We start from the raw sequence: 21,635 nt of genomic DNA on the forward strand, positions 1-21,635 counted from the left end.
ACTATTTGGAGCTTTTCTCCTCAAGTCTCCACTGAAAATGGGCTACAATCCCAGTTGGACTAACCCGGTTAACAAATGTCAATAAATAAATAAAAATAAAATAAGCTGAACCAAAGCAACAGAAACATCAACTATAAAACACAAGTTCTTTAATAAAATGTTAGCACTTTCACAGTATTTTTCACTCTTCCTCAGACATAAAAAAAATTAATAGTCAGTTAAAAAATCACATGGTCAATGCTATCCCATCACCATAGTAACCAAAAATCCTGTTTAGAATGCTTAAAGGAACATGCCATTTCACAATAGCTGTAGTGCAAACTACCTATGTGATAATAAGCACTTCTCAAAGCACTTCCCATAAGTGATGTCAGACTAATTGGATGATAGTTCATTGTATTATCAAAAGATCCACTCTTATGTAATGGTACAATTTTTGCCAGCTATCATGAATCAGGAAAAGTATTTGGCTAGCATGGTTATGAATGAAACAACCTAGCACAGGGGCAAGGCCAGCACTATTGTTCTTTTTAATTTTCTTTAAAACAGATTTCACTGTATCCTTTATGGTTAATGGCATATCTATGATATTTACCTGGAAGTGGTATTTCCCCAGTAACTGATATATAGATACATAGGCTCATAGATTAATACTAGGATAACTGCCTTTGTGGGCCTTTTTAAGCCTAGTCAATTACCCCATGTGAGAATCAAACCTGCACTTTGTATCTGTACGGTAAACACCTTAATCTTTATGCCAACCTACCACCAAGTCATTTTGTTTGGCTTTCTGTAAACAAATCACAATACATAACAAACTTCAAATATCACCTTCATTTTATTAAGCTCCAAAAATGCGTGAACCATAACTCTTAAACCGTATCAGGTATGAACAGTATTTATAATAAGCAAAATCCCAGTATCTTGCAAAAACCCAATTATATCCTCTGTGGTATATATACAGGTTATGGTTTTATTAACGCTTATTCATAGTGACTGAATTTTAGTCCACAATTATCTAGAAATAATAGCCATTGAGGTGAAAGCCTATAAGATAAACTTGTTTGCTTTAATAACTATACAATACTTTTCAGAATACTTCTAAAAATATCTGCTATTTATTGTAGTGGGATTCATCTTGATCTCTTCCAGTACCTAGCATATAAGAGTTTAGCCTCACATCAAGGGTCCACGGCACCTCTGTGTACTTATCAGTTTCCTCACTCTCTTTGGGAACAATTCCTAGTATCCCAAATTCTTTCTCAATCCTTTCTCTCCACTTCGTATGTTAAGAGAAGATTTGTGTTATTTGAGACCAGTCCCTCATACCATTAATAGTCCACCTGTTCTGAGATGCTTTATTAATCAACTTCTTAACTTTTGGGTGATGACTCATTACACCTGTGGACCTTGTGTCTCTGGGGGAATCCAGTTATTTTCATACAATCCCCCTGCATTTGTATCAGATATTCCCAAGAGATTCCTAAGATGCATCTTGTGATCCTAATTCTTGCCTCTGGTCATTTTGCTCAAAGTCCTTTGCATAAGTTGATTAAGCTTTGCTATATGGGGATACCTGGTCCTCTGTGAAATCTAGACAGGTCAGCTAGTGATGCTGATGTTCTTTGTTTATTATCTTCTGCTAAGATTGCCTGAATCAATAAGGTCCTAAAGTGACTACAAGTCTAGGAGGGCTGCTTGGACAAAAATGTGAGGCAATATTATAGTTGAAACTGCCCTAATTTTCCCTACTGAAGTGTGAATACTGGTTACCTTACATAGATGCATGATACCTTTTATTTTAAACTGTCCAAATTACATTTCACTAATTCACTAAATACCCCCTAAATATTTTGCTAGTTGAGCTATCCACATTCATTGGGTATCTAAGATGTATAGCTTGTAATTTCCATTCCCACACTTGAAGCCTTTCCAAACTGTTGAAATATCATTTGAATCTTCTTTATAATTCCCTGTAGTCTTGTACTCAGTAGGACACAATTGTCTGCAAATAAAAGAAAGGTGCTCTTTTTCTCAGCTTCCTTATCTGATGTTCCTAAAGGCTGGGAAACATGATATGCCATTGTGTCATTAGGAAAATAGTTAGTGAGAAGGGATACTCTTGTCTGGTCCCCTTTTCTACATTCCCAGGGTTAGAAAGGCTTCCAATAAATACTTATAAATATAAAAATAATAAATAAAATAATATAAAATATAATATAAACCTTAAAGGAAGGAGAAGAACAAAGCCTTTTTACCCAACTCATAAAACATGGGCCACAGTTTTCTGTGTCCAGAACTTGAAATGGAACTCACCATTCAGCTGTATTAACAGCTTTATAAATATAGTACAACAGTAGTCCGCTTCATGGTGCGAGTTCCAATATTCATAAAGGAAGAGGAATATTTCCCACCAAATGTCCGATCCCTTGCTACCTTTATCAAACTAGTTTACCCTTTTGTAATTAAGAGCAATAACTGTGGTTCCAATCTTGTGTCAAGAATTTTGGACAATATCTCTGAGTCCATATTTATAAGAGAAAGAGTGGCAAAATCTCCTAGTTTCAAGGGTATTTATGTTCTCTTTGGTATGACAGTCATCAAAACCTGTTTGAAATCCCTACATCTATCTCTTTTATTGTCTTCATTGCTAAATACATTAGACACATTGAACCAAATCTGCTTTACCTCACTTGCAAAATTCAACTAGGAATCTGCCTGTCCCAGGCACCTTGTGGGATGCTACCCATGTAATGGCTTTTACCACTTCTGAAGGTAAAAGTGTGCGATTCAGGACTTCACATTCCTCATCCTTTATGGTCCTCTTGCTGGACACTTAAATTCCCAGGTTGATTTGAGACTCCCTGTACTCTATAGTGGACTGTAGTAATTTGTCAAGCCTCAATCTCTTCACCTGTACTGAGTATCTTATCAGATTTACTTGCCGATGCTGTGGCCATATGTCTCTTTTAAAAATACTTAAAAAGCATGATATACATTTTGGTTCTCCTTCTCATTTCAGCCACCAATAGTGTTTTTCCTTTGAAGCTCATCCTCTTTCTTAATTACCTGTACCAGATCAATCTCTGTTAACAATGCTATTTTATTATTCTTCAAATATTCTTTGTCCCTATTGATTACTAACATATATTTCTTTCAACTTATTATATCTTTGGTCAAGAATATCCTGTTTAGTTTTTCTCTTCAGCCCTTCCACATCTATGAGTTCCCCCATATGGCAGCCTTACATGCCTCCCACCAGTTAAATGTAGGTATAGTTTCAGGACTCATGTTTCCATGTAGGACATCACAATCATTTTATTAAGAATGCCTTTGAGCCTACCTCCAATTTCTTACTGTCTGATCCTGTGCTGTCAAATTAATAAGCAATGTACATGGAGTATGGTCTGACAGGCCTGTTTCATGGACTAAGGGAGTATGGATATTTGGTCTAACCTATTCATTGTTGTGTGAGATCTCTGAAAATGTTTGGTGTTTTCTTTACAGGATGAATTCCCCCCCCCCCCCATATATCCAGCCAGCCCTCTGCTTCCATCTATTACTTAACCACCTTTTGACTTTGTTTATGACTTTCCCTCTCATGATGTAATTCAGCACATTTCCCAGAGAGTACTGAATTTTATTTTATCCTCCACCTCCTGACAAATTTTTAAAAAGTCTTTGAAAAGATCTTGTCATCTGTATTAGGTGCATAAAAAATACCCACTGCCCATTCTTTCTTGTTTATAGTTCCCTCCCATATAATCCATCTGCCCAGTCCACTAGTTTGTTGCTCCATGATCATGAGTTATGAACCGTGATTAATACTCCCCTTTTATCACCTCCTGCTGTCTAGTCTACAGGTAGAATCTGATATAGAATCATAGGATCATGGGATCATAGGAGGTACCTAGGCTATTGGCCTTGAGGCCCTTATAAGCCTAGCTAAGAGTTTAGCCCATGCATAGACAAGTCAGCACCTTATGCCCCTGTCCAGCAGGGACACGGGTGGAATCCCAGGGGTATATTTTCTGTTTCCCATCCAGTTATCCAGGTTGCACTTAAAAAAGGGGTAAGGAGGTACTCTGCTTGATGTGGTGAGGGAGTCTATTCCATAGATGGGGGAGTCTCTGGGACACAAATCGGTCCCACCAACAAGACTTGTTGATGTCACAGACCAGGTTGAGGTCACAAATGCGGGTTACTCGAGTGGAACTTGACTTGAAGATATGCAGCAGTCCCATCAAGGTGGGGTTCGTGAACGCCTTGTATGCCAGACAGAGGTCACCTCTGAGAAGTCTGTATGAAACCGAGTAGAGGGATAGGGCTTTTAGCCTATCTGTGTATGGTAGATGTATGAGGCCCTGGATTTTCCTGGTGAGGAACACCTGTGGTCTCTCCAGTTGCTGCATGTGCTTTGCAAGGTACATGCCGAAAGAGGCATTGTACTTGATAATGGGCCTTATAAGGGAAGAATGCAGGGATGTTATGACCTCCTTGTCCCTGGATGAGGTAGCCTTATTTATGAGGTGGGCCATGTAGAAGGCTTTCCATACAACAGAAGCAACATGGTGGTCAAAAGTCAGGTTACTATCAACCTGGGTGCCCAAATCCCTCACACCTGACTGAGTGCTTAGGACGTTGTTATTAATTTGATAATTTGGATGTCATTCTCCCCAAAGGGGATGATGATGCATTTTTTGGTATTCAGCTTGAGGCCATGTTTCTGGCACCAGCCATTTGTCTGAGTAAGACCCTCTTGGAGGATGTCCACATCACTAGGGGAATTGATGACGGCACCCAGCTTGCAGTCATTTGCAAACTTGGTCAGCCATAGCCCACTGGCTTTGGCCTGCACCTCAGAAAATTATATCCCAAATAACAGAGGCCCCAAGACCGAACCCTGAGGTACACCACTTGTTACAGGTCTACTGCTTGAGGTGGCTTCCCCTATTTTGACTACATGGGTTCCATCAGTGAGCCAGTTTGCTACCCATCTGGTAACATATTGATTAATGCCTAGTTGAGAGAGTTTATCTATTATGCTCGAGTGGGGAATAGTATCAAAGGCTTTGGCCAGGTCAAGGTAGGTGGTGTGCACCATCTTCCCGTCATCCATGACTTTGGTGACTGTCTCAAAGAAGTCGACAAAATTTAGCAGACATGACCTCCCCTTGATGAAGCCAAACTGTGTGGAATCAAGTGTTTGGAGGTTGCCAATGTCCTTGTTGAGGAGGTCCATGATAATCCATTCCATGGCCTTGCAGATCAGGGTAGTAAGGCTGATGGGTCTATAATTTCCCAGATCGGTAGATACACCACCTTTGTGTAAAGGGATGACAGTGGCTGTCCTTCACTCAGCTGGGACAAAGCCAGTACTCGGGCTTTGCTTGAATAGGCTGTGTAGTGGTGCTGCAAGTTCCTGCCTGAGTTCACACAGGGTGCAGCCTGGGATGTTATCAGGTCCCATGGAGGCGGTATTTTTTGCCTTTTAGAGAGCAGTGATGACCTGTTCCATAGATATAAGGTGAAGGGAGCAGGTCCTGGGGGATGTCCTGATTTACTGATGAAGGGGACAGAGGGTAAAGTTTTCAGTGAATCTGTCAGCCAGCAAGTTTGCTATATCTATGGCATTTGTATATGTGGTGTCCTTGATCACCAGTTCTGAACAGATCTGGGTGCTTCCTTTGAGGTTGTGGACATATGTGAAGAAGGCCTTATGACTGTCTCTAGTAGATGTGGCCAATTTGGAGTCGAATATTCCACTTGAATAAGCTGGGAAGAGAAATGTTGGGTAACAAGAAAATATTCTTCTTTTCTACAAGAAGAAGCATATGATGGACTTCCGTCTTTTCAAAGATATTCATCAGTACTGATGTTGCTCCATTTTAGCAGTCTTAACTCACTCTAATTAGTCCATCAAATTAACAAGATTTGGAGTCTTGAGGATCTTTCTGCATAGTCAGAAGCCATTTACTCACTACATACAGAAGAGAGAGAGAGAGAGAGAGAGAGAGAAGAGAGAGAGAGAGAGAGAGAGAGAGAGAGAGAGAGACTACCTCCTATAATACCAATTCAGCCCTGTTCTGAAATATATACTTTACTGTCTCTATCCCTGTTGGCACTATAAAGATATTTGTCCTCACAACTAATGTGCTTTTCTGTTTAAAAAATATGTTTAACAGACTGACTCTTGGGTGCGGCTGGATATAGCTCTGGCTATGACCCACCTGCAAAGAATCTGAGCTTTAGTAGTGTCTTGGGTGTTGGAAGCTTGGTGTGGAGTGGTGGCTGGTGGGGATTGGAGTGAGCAACATAATTATCTCACCAGTTTGAGTGTGGATGTGGTGGTTCCTGGTCTGGTTATGCTCTAGTGAAAGCAATGGATTTTACAAAAGCTGACAAGTGGGGGAATGCAGATTTGGAATTCTAAATCAGTAACAGTAGTTCCCAGGAAACCTCAAATGAAGTGAAACTGTGGGAGCATCCACATGTAAGGGGTAGGGCACTGTACTCCCTATACTGATGTGCCATCATCACAACCAGGCAGAGTGGTTAGGAAGAAGTAAAGGTAGTGAAAATATGCCTCCATAGTTTGCACTATGAATGAAGTAGGTTTCTGACTGCAGAGAGTGCTTGATAGCTGAGAGTGGAAGAATAGGTCACTCTATGGGTACCGGTTGAGAGGGATAAGCTAGACTCATCCAAGCAGATGGTACGCAGTACCCTTGGTTATGACCAGGTCGCATGGACAGGTTTTCTATGAGCTCGAATCGGAGGGGTATAATACAGACATGTCTGGCCATGACAGGGGGTGCCCACCTCTGCAGTAATATTAGTCAATGTAGAGATGGGCACAGCAGGAGACACAGAAGTACCATAATGGCTGTCTAGATGATGGTATCCTCTTTATACTTTTTGTCCTAGGAAGGAAAAAAATGGGCGTGTCTGAATAGGAGAGGCTCGATGGAAAGCAGGCATGGGGTCAAACAACACCTAGAAAAAAATAATTTGTCTGCTAAATGTGGTAACTTGTTTAATTTAATGCATGCTTACATTCAGCCACACTGTGGTTGCCAATGCAAACAGTAAAGTGTAAACTTACAAGCTGTCTACTGATTGCAAGAAAGTACAGTTATGTAAGCTGAAATTAAGATAACAGTAAATGTTCGATGTAGTTTTAATTCTGTGTGCCTAGTCACTTCTGATCATGAGTTATGAACTGTGAATAATACTCCTCTTTTATGTCCTCCTGCTGTTTAGTATGCAGATATAATCTGATATAGTTTTAAATCTGTGTGCCACATGCACCTTTAACTTAGATTTTTTGCAGGCAAGCAGTATGAATTGTTCATTTACTATCCTTTGCATAATCCTTGATCTCCTTATATGACACAAGCCCCCATACATTCCATGAAAACAAGTCAACACTTACTCTAGACAGTGATACTGCTTACTACCCTATAAATTGTTCCTTAACCGTTTTATCAGAAAACTGGGTTAATCCCCCTGATAAAGGGTTCTCCCCGAGCTGGAGACCCATGATCATTTTGGGTGTTTAATGTAGACGTACAGCCAGCTGGAGAGCCCTGGTGGCTGTTTGAAGTAGTGATGCACCTTACTGGGTGTGCCACAAGAACCCCTCCCCTCTTCATTCTACCCTGAATGCAACCTTTTATATTTATAAGATGGCGTTTATATTTAAGCTTAAAGTTAAATCTAAAGTTAAAATTAAGTGAATGAGTTACATATGATATGTACTACAATATAAATGATAAACTGTGCTACAGTGCATATATGATAGCAGGTGTGACAAACAAACATGTAAATACAAAATTTTCAGTAAATAAGTGTAAACGTCTTTACAAGTTGCCCTGCTAGACAGGGGTCCAGGGAAGTAAATAGTGTGGAAAGAAATAGCCAGGGAATTGTTATGGCTAGGCTTGTATAGGTCCTAGGGTCGATAGCCTAGTGCCAACCTATGAACCTATGAACCTATAAGATTATCATAAATCAAAATTCTCTGGGTCCTAATTCTCCCTTCCATCACCCTCTTCATCTGCAATCACATGTGTAAAAATTATCTGAATAATCACATACCTTGTGCAGTCAGCATGCTTCCCACAACACTTCAGTAATATTCGAGACGTGTGCCTTCTAAGTCTAGGCAAATAGAGCAACTAAATGTGTAATATAGAGGACATGCATGAGTAAGCCACATACTTGTAATATAAAGGACATGTATGAGCTGTTGGACATGCTCCACTTAAAGAAATCCCAATCCATCAGAGCCACATGCTTGAGGGATCTAAACCTTGTCATCACAATGAACAAAACATGCTGGAGGGATAGGTTCCTAACCCAGAGACTCCCCATACTCTGGAATAGACAGCCCATATATGTCAAGCAGAGCACCTCCTTGCCCTCTTCAAAAGAAACCTTGACGATTGGATGGGAGAAAGGAAATTCACCCCAGGGATCATGTCAGTCACCCTGCTAGACAGGGGTCCAGGGAAGTAAATAGTGTGGGAAGAAATAGCCAGGAATTGTTATGGCTAGGCTTGTATAGGCCCTAGGGCCGATAGCCTAATACCAACCTATGAACCTATGAGCAACCAACATATATGTAATATAGAGGACATGCATGAACAACCCAAAAACATGTAATATAGAGGACATGTATGAGGAACCCACAAACATGAAATATAGAGGACAGGTAAGAGCAACCCACATACATGTAATATAGAGGGTATGCATGAACAGCCCACAGGCATGTAATACAGAGGACATATATGAACAACCCAAAAACATGCAATATAGAGGACACATATGAGCAAACAACATACATGTAATATAGAGGCCATTTATGAGCAGCCCACATACATGTATCATGGAGGACATGTATGTGCATCCCACATAGATGCCATATAAAGGAGCTGTATGGGCAATCCACATACATGTCATATAGAGGCTATATATGAGCAACCTTCATAATATCAGATAGAGGGCATGTCTGAGCAACCGACATGCATGTCATATAGAATCAGCAGGGAAATAGATGACACTCTTACCTCAGAATATACCTTGTTAGATCTAAGTGCACCGTATCAACCAATCCAAAGTTATTGGTGAGTGGAGCTCTATGAAAATGTGCCTAAGAAAACCCTGTACCATTTTTGGGGTGTTGTCCCTATGGATAAATTCAACTGAGTTGTTAAGAAAAGGAGAAAGTTAAGAAAGGTTTTACATCTCTATCAGAAATACTTTCTGGCACATTTTTGAGATGTACGTTGACTCTCTGAGACCTATGTTCAACACATTTTTGAGATGTACGTTGACTCTCTGAGACCTATGTTCAACATTGTCTTCTTTTTCCACTGGCTTAGTTAGGTCAATTATCAGGGTAGCACATGTTTTTTAATTCTGCTTTGACTGTTCATATAGACTTTTACATTTTGGTTTAGCTCCATGACTCCCTTCTATAGCTGTTGTAGACATGAATACTGGTTTCCTTGATAGGTCTCCACCTTGATAGCCACAAGGGAGAGCAGCTCAAATAAAATAAGCATTCGTTCATCTACCAATGCATTTTTAAAATGTTCAAGCATATCATCTTGCAGTCTATTATCAACACTCATGGAATCCATTATTAAAGTTCATTTTAAGACAAAATTATTATTGCAAAGATGAAAGTTAGGGCTCATGGCTGAGAGAGAAGTAAATTTATGTGTGCATTTTACATCGGGCCAGCCATATCCCCCTCCCATAACTTTAGTACTTGATAAAACTAAAGTGATGAATTAGTCATTTAAAATGTTATCAATTTCAGAAGAATTACAAAGAATTGAACCCCAACTGAGACTAGGACCAAATCTATTGCTAACGTTTTTGAGACCACTGACATAACTATAAAACTTATTAAGATCAGCATTTTTAGTCAGCTACTCTTTGTAAGGAGTTTTGATTGTCTTAATTTGATTTGTTAGTAATCTACACAGTTTAATTTTGTTCTTTAAGGAGCTTGAGCCAGATTGTTTAGATCATTTGTACTCCTTCTTTTTTCCTTAATGCTTTAATAAGTTTCTTATTTCTCCATGGTGGTGAAATGCATTTTTGGCCAGTTTAACATTTTTGCACACAGCTTTAACAGTATGAGCATTTGCTCTTAAACAACTACCATGCTTATGATGGTACAGATAAAGCTTCAGTATTCCAATCTAGGTCTTTAATGTCTTCAAAAAATAATTATCATTAATCCTTGAACAGTCATAACTAGCTGTAACCAGTTAAGAAGTACTGATATGTGAATCTACAGTGCATTCTAAAGCCGGATGATCGGAGACCCCTAATGAAGGAAGAGATTTAATATTATGAATATTGCTATAAATGTTTCCTAACAATATGTTTTTTGTTTGTTTATTTATTTATTTAATTTATTTATTTGAAATTTGTTAACTGGGTTAGTCCAGCTGAGCCATATGGCCTATGTTCAGTGTAGACTAGAGGCGAAAAGATCTAACATTACAGAAACAAAAAAATACATACCAGACATTATAAAAATAATAAGAATAAAAAATTACATGCAAAAAAAGAATACAACCAATAAACAGAATAAAATGAATATACCTTCAGTGGAGAAATGCATGGCTAATTGAAGAACAAGAGTACAGTGAAGGAAGACAGGTCTGACGGAAAAAAAATGTACAAATAACATGAGCAAACAGATGTAAAGATTTAAAAAATTCTTAATAAATGTACAGATAAGAGGAAGTGCTGACAGTATTAATAGGATTAATCATTTATTACTCTAGTATTGATAGGTTTAATCATTTCTTACTTTGTTAATCACTATATTACTTCATTCCTTTTTAAGAGAGAGATTGTTTAAAAATGTTAAGTCCTGGACTTTTGTCTCCCTACAGTCTGGTTTGCCATAATATATTCCTAGACTTAACATCTCTTAGATCTAACATTTATTGATGTAAAACATAAAAGTAAACTTTCCTCAAGAGATAGTATTGTTTTTGATTTTTGTTCCTAAAAACAGTATACTGTGCATTAGTATGTTTTGAAATTTTTTTCTGTATGTAGATATATTTTAGATGGTCCCTTTGTTGTCTTGTCCCATTTGGAAAAGACTATTTATGAATCTTTTTATAATTGTAATTATTAGGGGTAGTACATATAGCACTGCTCTGCCATTGTCCAAGTTTTGGCATGATAACAAGAAAATTGCCAAATACTATTAAAGAATGCTTTTTTAAAAGGAAAAATGGGAAATATTTTTGTCCTAAAATCCCAAGACATTTGCTATTTTCTGTTTTTTCCATGGGATGGGACTGCCTACATAGAGACTTTCTTAACCTAAACCCATCATGACGTGCACTAAGGAAGCTGAATGTCTCAACATGCCATAGGAGGGGAGAGAAACTGCAAAGTCATCATATATTTTCTGTATTCTATATGGTATACATAGTCATTTAATTATGATGCTGTAGTGGGGAAATGCACTCTTGTTCTTCTTTCGGCTTTTTCCCGGTTAGGGGTCGCCACAGCGGAACTCCGGTCTGCTAATGATTGGCAGTAGATTTTTTATGGGTGCTAAGGTGCCAGCTTGATGTCCAACCTTCAACGAAGGCATGCCCATTCTACGCATGTCTTTCGAACACCACTCGATGGGGGGAGGACATGCAGACTCCACACAGAAGGTGCTCCAGCTGAGAATTGAATGGGAGAACCTCTTGCTGTGAGGCAACAATGCTACCGCTGCACCACCAGGGATTAAAAAGATGAAATGCTGTGTTTAGACTGAAGTCATCCTTCAAAGTATGCCTGGGGAGTTTAGACAGAATTCTTTGTTTTCATTTTGTACAGTACCTTTTCTTAACATTAGCGGAAAATATATTACTGCGCTTGTCCTCTGATGTATGATCCTCTACCAGCATCATAGGTTCATAGGTTCATAGGTTCATAGGTTCATAGGTTCATAGGATGATACTAGGCTATTGGCCTAAAGGCCTTTATAAGCCTAGCCAAGAATTTCACCCATGTTCCCATAAAGTTATCACCTGTTTGCCCTGTCCAGCAGGGACACAGGTGGGATCCCAGGGGTGTATTTTCTGTTTCCCTACATCCAGTCATGCAGGTTCATCTTAAAGAGAGCTAGAGAGGTATTCTGCTTGAAATGGAGAGGGAGTCTATTCCACAGATGGAGGACTCTTTGGAACACAATTCTATCCTGCCAACAAGTTCTATTAATGTCACAGACAAAGTTGAGGTCTTGCATGTCGGTTGTGCAAACTGAGTTTGACTTATGGATATGCAGCAACTCCATCAAGGCTGGGTTTGAGATTGCCTTGTATGCCAGACACAGGTCACCTATGAGCAGTCTATACAAGACTGAGTAGAGGACAGAGTTTGTAGCCTATCTGTACAGGATAGGTGTTTGAGACCCTGGATTTTCTTGGTCAGAAACATCTGTGGTCTCTCAAGCTCCTGCATGTGCTTGGCAAGGTACATGCTGTAGGGGGGTATTGTACTTGATAATGGGTCTGATAAGGGAGGAGTACAGGGATGTTATGACCTCCTTGTTACTGGATGGGATACCCTTATTTATGAGGTGGGCCACGTAGAAAGCCTTCCATACAACGTAGGCAAGGTGGTGCTCAAAAGTCAGGTTGTTATCAACTAGGGTGCCCAAGTCCCTCATGACTGATTGCATGCTTAGTACATTGTTATTAATGTGATAATGTGAAAAAATATATATATATATTTTTTTTTTTTATTATAATTGGCTTTTGTAATACTTGCTGTTTTACAATATCTGTAATAACTTCTGTTTTAACTATGTATGATTTCTTGGAGCTTTTCTCCCCGGGCCTCTACTGAAAATGGACATGTATCCAGCTAGACTAGCCCGGTCAACAAATGTAAAATAAATAAATAAATAAATAAATAAATAAATAAATAATTAGTGGGGATATTTTCCCCAAAGGGGATAATGATGCATTTCTTGACATTCAGTTTGAGGCCATGCTTCTGGCACCAGTCATTTGTTTGGGTGAGGCCCTCTTGGAGGATGTTCACAGGTGAATTTAAGACAGCATTCAGCTTGCAGTCATCTGCAAACTTGGTCAGCCACAGACCACTGGTTTTGGCTTACACCTCAGAAAAATATATCCCAAACAGTAGAGGCCCAAGACTGATCCTTGGGGTACGCTGCTTGTCACAGGTCTACTATTAGAGATGGCTTCCCCTATTTTGACTGAGTAGGTTCTATCAGTGAGCCAGTTAGCTACCCATCAGGTAACATACAGGTTGATGACTAGCTGGGAGAGTTTATCTATTAAGTGGGGAATAGTTTCAAAGGCTTTGGCTAGGTCAAGATAGGTGATGTGCACCGTCTTCCCCTCATCCATGACTTTGATGACTGCTCCAAAGAAGTCAACCTAGTTTAACAGGCATGATCTCCCTTTGACAAAACCAAACTGCATGGGGTTAAGTGTTTGGAGGTTGCCAGTCTCTTCTTTATAGTTCCATTATAATGCATTCCATGTCCTTGCAGATCAGGCTAGTTAGGCTGATGGACCTATAATTGCCTGGGTCAGTGGGCGGTCCACCTTTGTGTAGAGGGATGACAGTGGCTGTCCTTCATTTAACTGGGATGAAGCCAGTGCTTAGGCTTTGGTTGACACTGGGTGCCTAATGTGGCTGAGATTTCATTCCTGAGTTCATGTAGGATGCAGCCAGGGATGTTGTCAGGTCCCATAGAGACTGTATTTTTTGCTTTTGAGAAGGTATTAAAGACCTGCTAACTGGTGATGAGGGGAGGGGAGGCAGGTGCTGGGGAATGTCCTGGTTTCCTAATGGGGGGAACAGGGGGTTCATAGGTTCATAGATTAGTACTAGATTAACTGCCCTTGTGAGCCATTTTAAGCCTAGGCAATTATCCCTTGTGAGACTCAAACCCTGCACCTTGTGTTTGTAAGGCAAACACCTTAACCATTAGGCCACCCTCCGACCTGTCTGCCAGAAGGTTGGCTATATCTACAGGTTTTGTGTATGTGGTGTTCTTGACCAGCAGTTCAGAGCAGATTTGGCTGTTACCTTTGAGATTGCGGATGTATGTGTAGAAGGCCTTGTGATTGTCCTTAGTGGATGTGGCCAATTTGACTCAAAGTTAGCATTAGAGGGTTTCACCAGTGACCTTATTTGCTTGCTCAGACAAATGAGAGATTGCTTCCAACTTGGCACCTGCTCCTTCTTGGCCCTGGACAGCAATTGTTTCATTTTATTATACAGTTTGTTTATTGCTGCTGTCCACCAGACAGTTTTACTCTTCCTTGAGGAAGATGATTTGGTCCTGTCAAGTATTGCTGAGTTCATGCAGCTATGTAGGTGACAAGTTATTGTATCATGAAAATTGCCCACGACTAGGAAGACGGCCATGCTGTGTTTGCTGACGGTAAGTAATATGGATTTACACCTTTGTCTTCCAGACAGAAGTAAACTGCATATCCATCACTAAATCCAGCATGCACCATGCATGGTTAAGGGCACAGTGTAGGCAGTTTACTTCTTTTGAGACTGATGTTGGTAGTGCATTTCAATTGCACCATAATGTGACCCATGGACAAGAAAAGCCAATTCCTGCCATGTTGCCAAATGCCAATTTGTGAGCAGCAGTTATTTCAGTGCTCAATACATGCTTATACAGACTGATTCCTGATACATTAATATCTTTACTTAACCATCTTAATAAAGACAATATCCATGGACATACCTGGGAAAACTGACTCAAAATGGAAGATTATTAACAGCAGGCATAAATGAATGTTCACAAAACAGCTTATTTCACATTAAGAAACCAAAGAGCAGAAAGAAAGAGACCTACTGGCTATTAGAACTGTGTGACAGATCTGTCCACTAACTGACTGCCACCAAACTTGAGAGAATTAATAAGACTGGCTGCATTTGTTGAGGAAGCCTTAGATCTAAAGAGAAGTGCAGACACTGCTTATAAAAAGTGATCTAATTGTGAACTACTGACAAAAGTGATGCAAATATATCCATGTTTGTCTGTCTCTGTATTAGCAATTTCAACTCCAACTCTCCGCATGCAAAATGAAGTTATTCATTATTTTTCATTAATGGAGACTGCCACTTTAAGGAAACTTTACTGCTCATGTTTCTGAATATGACATGATACAACAACAGGAAGTGCTATATATTAAATCTCCATTTTTCAGGTAAATGAAAGGGAAAGCTAACTGCTGAAAGGATGGCGGCTAAGAAACGTAAACCATCTGAAGATCTAATTGAGCATTTATTATGTCCTGTTTGCCTGGACTTGTTTGAAGACCCTGTAATGTTGCAATGTGGGCACTCCTTCTGTGAATCATGTATAAATAAAGTTTGGGACAGTGAGAAACCTCCCTTTTGTCCAACTAAAGACTGCAGACAGACATTCTCAGCCAGGAGCTATATACCCAACAAGTCACTAAGGAACATGATGCAAAAACTACAAAGAGGTCCTTCAAGTGAAAGAACACCTGGAACAAAACTATGCATGGAACACAATGAGCCACTGAAACTGTTTTGTCAGGAAGATAGAAAACTCATATGTCACATCTGTAAGGTGTTGTCTAAACATGCAAGCCACACATTCCAAACCCCGAAGGAAGCAGTCAACATGTTTAAGGTGAGTTAGATTATAAGCACATTCAGAGAATAGTTTCACCTTTTCCTTTACTGCATCAGGCTTTTTTTAATATTTTCATAAGCATGTCCTTCCACAAATAATAGACTGTGCTTTCATATATAAGATAATTTACTTATTTAATGTAAGAGGTTTTCACCACATGGGCTTCAGTCTTAACAGTATTATAGTAATCCAAGTGAAAATAGTTCATGTGCAAAATGCAGAATATTAACAATAAACAATGAGCAAATAGTAAAGGAAAGCTGAATGAATGTTATCTCTATGCGGTTGTGTCTTTCGGCTTTTCCCGGTTAGGGGTCGCCGTAGTGGGACTCCAATCCGCTAATGTTTCGTAGTGGATTTTTATGTGCCAAGTTGCCAGCCCTGACGCACAACCTTCAACGAAAGCACGCGGATTCACGTATGCCTCCAAACAGAAGACGCTCTAGCTAAGAACCGAACGCGACAACGCTACCGCAGCACCACTACTGCGGGTTATGTTATCTTGTATAACGTTATAATTTACCGCATGGACAGTGTTCTGCTGTTGCACTGCCATAAAGATCAACAACAGAAGTTTGCTGATGGTTTACTTACATTTTTCTAGGCTGACAGATGTATTTCCCTTCAACAAACAAAATCCTTTACACTTTTTAGTAAAAATACTGATGTTATGGTCCACATGAGGCTTCTAGCAGTAATGTGGTATAGAGAGAGCTAAGCCATTGGCATGTGATGGATAAAGGGATCTTGCCCACCTTATCATGAAGGGATTCTCATCTAGATCAAGGGAGGTCATAGTCTCCCTATACTCATCACTCATCAGACCAATGATTGAATACAATGCCCCATTCGGAATGTATCTGACCCGACACTTGCAGCAGCTGGAGAGGCCACAAAAGTTCCTCACCAAAAGGATAAAGGGTCTCAAACATCTGTCCTATGCTGCCCGACTGAAAGAACTCCAGCTCTATTCAGTCGCCTACCGCTTGCTCAGAGGTGACCTTTGCCTAACATACAAGGCCATGTCAAACCCAGATTTGATGAATATGCTTCACCTCAAAAAATCTAGATCCGTCCAGAGCCACAAGGGCGGGAGACTTAAACCTCGACACGGCTATTAATAGGACGTGCTGGAGGGATAGATTCATCACCCAAAGACTCCCTATGCTGTGGAATAAAATCCCGGTATATGTGAGGCAGAGCACCTCGCTGGCCTTGTTCAAGAGAAATCTTGACCAATGGATGGGAGATCGCAGATATACCCCAGGGATTACCTCAGTGTCACTGCTCAACAGAGGCACAGCAAAATAATGGGTATAGTTCCCCATACTAAAGGGGTGGCTTAAGCCACAAAACTATGGGCTAGGCTTGTAAATGCCCTCGGGCAGATAGCCTAGTATGAACCTATGAACCTATGAACCTATGTGAGGGTTTATTGTTGTAATACTCTGGACTAAGGACACTATGCAGCTTATGACATATGAATAAGTCCTGCTGTGGATGACAGGAATCCATCATGCTTTTGCTGGTGTTTTTCTTTTATGCATAAGTTTATGAAAAACCTACAAATTTTGTTGAGTATTAACTGCAGTATGAAATTCTGACAGAAAATTGGATGAGATAAGAAATTAGACCTATTCATGGGGCGATATAACATTTTTTTTTTCACAAATAAACTTTATTAGAAACGTTTTTCCAGAAACAATAAATAAATATTTCAATATACTGTTAATGTAATACAAATGATAAAGTAATGAAATTACCAATAAGAAATACATTTAAACTAGATACAATATGTACAACGGCCGAAGAACAAAATAATTTAAATTATAGCTCTGGTTTTCATTAAAAAGTTTTCCATTTTCATCTTCATCAGTATCCTAAAAATTAGAGACAGAATTCATTTGAAAAAAGTCAGTAAGAGATATCACTTTTGTCCAAGGAATATGTATAAATGAATTGGGATAAATTATTTCTTCTTTGACTAGTGTCTTTGAATAAAATCTTTTTTGACCACTGTTTATTTAGAACTTTATTGTATTTTATGGGTAATAATTTCACTGGTTTATACCATGTTCCCATCTGTTTATACATTTTTATGTTTCCATTGGTTTATATGTTTTTGTAAGACTGTATATTTGTCCAGCAAAGTACAGCTTTGGGTCTAGCAGTGAGCAGTGCTCAAAGCATAGTTGCAGAGAAAATGCTGGTCATGCTGTGAACTGTAAACTATAGATATGATGCAGTGTACCATGTGATGAACTGTAAACTCTGTAGCTATCTTGCATTGTACCATGTGGTGAATGTAAACTCTGTAGATATGATGCAGTATACCACGTGGTGAACTGTAAACTCTGTAGCTATCTTGCATTGTACCATGTGGTGACTGTAAACTCTGTAGATATGTTGCAGTGTACCATGTGGTGAACTGTAAACTCTGTAGATATGATGCAATGTACCATGTGGTGAACTGTAAACTCTGTAGATATGATGCAGTGTACCATGTGGTGAACTCTAAACTCTGTAGATATCATGCAGTGTATCATACAGTGAACTGTAAACTCTATAGATATGATGCAGTGTACCATGTGGTGAACTGTAAACTCTGTAGATATGATGCAGTATACCATGTGGTGAACTATAAACTCTGTGGATGTGATGCAGTGTATCATGCGGTGAACTGTAAACTCTGTAGATATGATGCAGTGTACTATGTGGTGAACTGTAAACTCTGTAGATATGAATCAGTGTACCATGTGGTGAACTGTAAACTCTGTAGTAATGATGCAGTGTACCATGTGGTGAACTGTAAACTTTGTAGATATGATGCAGTGTATCATGTGGTGAACTGTAAATCTGGGAGTATGTTTTGCTATAGCTAGACACTAGAATGAAGCCACAATTCAAACAAAAAGATAGCTGACTTCAGTTATTGGCTTAGCTATTGGTATCATTCTAAGGGGATCCAATATATACTGTATATCAGCCTGGGAGGAGATGATCAACAATCTTGACTGCTTTGTTAGGGATTGCCTGCGCCTATGTCCTCATGGTTTCCATTTATTGGCCAGGACCTTTTCTTCCTCCATAGTGTCTTTTTTTAGGTAAAGTAAGTCTCCTTAAATTGTCTATGTATCTAATCAAAATCAAAGCTGTATAAAAGTAGCACAGCTCAATTCTGGAAGTCTAAGCAAAAAGTTGGACTCCTTTTAAGTATTCCAAATTCCTGAAAACAGAGATATCTGTGCAGTTACTTAAACATGGTTTTACAACAGCCCCTTCCCCCACACTGCAGGTTTTCGGAACCTATCACTCTTTCAGACCCAATGCCCTCAAACTCCTCCATATTCTTTTCATGGTAAATAAAACTCTGTACCATATCATTGCCAACTACCATATACCCTCCATGTCATCTGCAGCCCATGAAATGTATCTAAGTAAACTGACATCCCACCCTATTGAGCATAAAATTATTCTTTTGGAAGATGTCAGCTATATATCCATTAAATGAGAAATCTACATCACCTCCACTAAATATATATATATATATATATATATATATATATATATATATATACAAAGTCTTCTGGGCTTCATTAATGCCAGATTTCTAGGCCAACTGTTTCAAGTCCCAACTGGGGATTCAGAAATTTTGTAAATGGTTCTCACCAATATAACTAAACTATCTCAGCACCTCCAGTTACCCCATCACTGTGATATCACCAGTCAATGGCACTCAGTATGAGGGTAAAACCTGGTTTACCACAAAACCCTTTTGTCTTTAAAACCTGCTGTAAGACAAACCTAATTCAGCTAACTGATGAGCTTATGAAATGTAAACACCTTCCTTACACCAATGACCCAGTCTCACCTGTTGCCACATTTGTAGACAGTTTTTATGCCCACCTCAAAGCATGCATTCAGGCATCTGTTACCATAAGACATAAACACAATGTTAAATTCAGCAATAAACCCTATGGTGGAACTCTAGTTTTAACAAATTATACAAAAAGAGGGAGAAACGTATAGCTCATAAAAGAAAAGATAATACTCCATTATCTAGAGATGAACTCAAAAAGATCAACATAAAACACATAAAAAAATCAAATCCTCCAAATGTAAGTATGAACTGAGCATTGTCACCTCTGCTATGGACAACCACATAGCCTTCTTCAGCTGGGGGTTGGCTTAATGGTTAATGTGTTTACTTTACAGACACAAGGTGCAGGGTTTTATTCTCACTTGGGGTAATTGGCTAGACCTAAAAATGTCCCACAAGGGCAGTTAGTCTAGTATGAACCTATGTTGGGTTTGGAGGGTGGCCTAATGGTTAAGATGTTTGTCTTATACACACAAGGTGCAGGGTTTGAGTCTCACAAGGGATAATTTGCTAGGCTTAAAGTGGCTTGCAAGGGCAGTTAGCTTAGTACTAATATATGGACCTATGAACCTATGTCAGAAACCTTAGAGGTAATGCCCAGCAATGCTCAAAACTAATACATAGCAGCATTTGCTCACTCCAAGAGGACATGTCAACATATTAGCTGACAAATTAATCTCTAACTTCACTTCCCTATCTCCCCTAACTTTCTACAAATTAGTAGTGCACCCACACCACCCCCTCTGATCACATCCAAGCAAATACTGAATGCTCTCTGCAAGACTAAAAGCACTTATTCCATGGCTGCTGATAATATGCCAGGCTGCCTTCCTGTCAGCACCAGATACTGTCTGATAGATTTGCTAATAAGCCTGTTCTACCTCAGCCTCTCCACTAGATTCATGCCAGGGGAATGGAGAGATGCAGTAGTCATCCTGCTCCACAAGGAGGATGAACTACTGATCCAGGAAATTATAGACATACAAGTTACACCAGCCTTATCTGCAAAGCAATAGAACTCATCATTATGGAACCTATTAAGAAGGCCATTAGCTAAATACTGTCCCAGTGGTGTTTACAGAAAGGGAGGTATAATGTACATAGAGTAAGTAGCCAGGTGTTTCATATTAGCATACTCACACAGTGTATTTTTGGGAACAGCGGGACCTCTGCTGAGGTGAAGAGAAGAAAGAACAAGTCCTCAGATGCAGAGAAGGAGGTGTTACTGCAGGACCCCCATCTCCAAGGCTGATGGCTCTGCTGACCACTGAGAATGAGATGTTACTGCAGGGCAACATCTCCATGGCTGTTGGCTGTGCTGATCACAGAGAATGAGGTTTTACTGCAGGACCCCATCTCCATGGCTGATGGCTCTGCTGACCACAGAGAATGAGGTGTTACTGCAGGACTCCCATTTCCATGGCTGATGACTTTGCTGACCATAGAGAATAAGGTGTTACTGTAGGAGCCACATCTCCATGGCTGATTGTGTTTCATATTAGCATACTCACACAGTTTATTTTTGGGAACAGTAGGACCTCCGCTGAGGGGAAGAGAAGAAAGAACAAGTCCTCAGAAGCAGAGAAGGAGGTGTTACTGCAGGACCCCCATCTCCAAGGCTGATGGCTCTGCTGACCACTGAGAATGAGATGTTACTGCAGGGCAAGATCTACATGGTTGATGGCTCTGCTGATCACAGAGAATGAGGTGTTACTGTAGGACCCCATGTCCATGGCTGATGGCTATGCTGACCACAGAGAATGCGGTGTTACTGCAGGACACCATCTCCATGGCTGATAGCTCTGCTGACCATAGAGAATGAGGTGTTACTGTAGGACCCCCATATCCATGGCTGATGGCTCTACTAACCACAGAGAATGAGGTGTTTCTTGCAGGACCCTGAGCTCTGCTGACCAGCTTTATCATGTCTGGCTTCTCTCAGGGGATGAAACAGACAACTCACAGTCCTACGATATGATGTTGGACCTTGGAGCTGAGCTGCAGTTTTACCCAACAATATCCATTAGAGATGCTCCTGGGAGGTTCTGGTAT

The 21,635-nt window shown here is 39.8% G+C and overlaps 1 protein-coding gene across 1 annotated transcript in view; it reads left to right on the plus strand.

The window, feature by feature from the left end:
• The first annotated feature begins 15,264 nt into the window (after nt 1–15,264).
• LOC122797922 (zinc-binding protein A33-like) overlaps nt 15,265–21,635 on the plus strand; it is a 264,311-nt gene continuing 257,940 nt past the window's right edge. Inside the window, exon 1 of the mRNA XM_044066440.1 lies at nt 15,265–15,700. Within this exon, the coding sequence (XP_043922375.1) occupies nt 15,281–15,700 (420 nt within the window). The 5' untranslated portion in view covers nt 15,265–15,280. The remainder of the gene's footprint in view (nt 15,701–21,635) is intronic.

This window comes from Protopterus annectens, chromosome 3.part1 (assembly GCF_019279795.1).
Source record: "Protopterus annectens isolate FY-2018-M chromosome 3.part1, PAN1.0, whole genome shotgun sequence".
NCBI classification, from domain to species: domain Eukaryota; kingdom Metazoa; phylum Chordata; order Ceratodontiformes; family Protopteridae; genus Protopterus; species Protopterus annectens.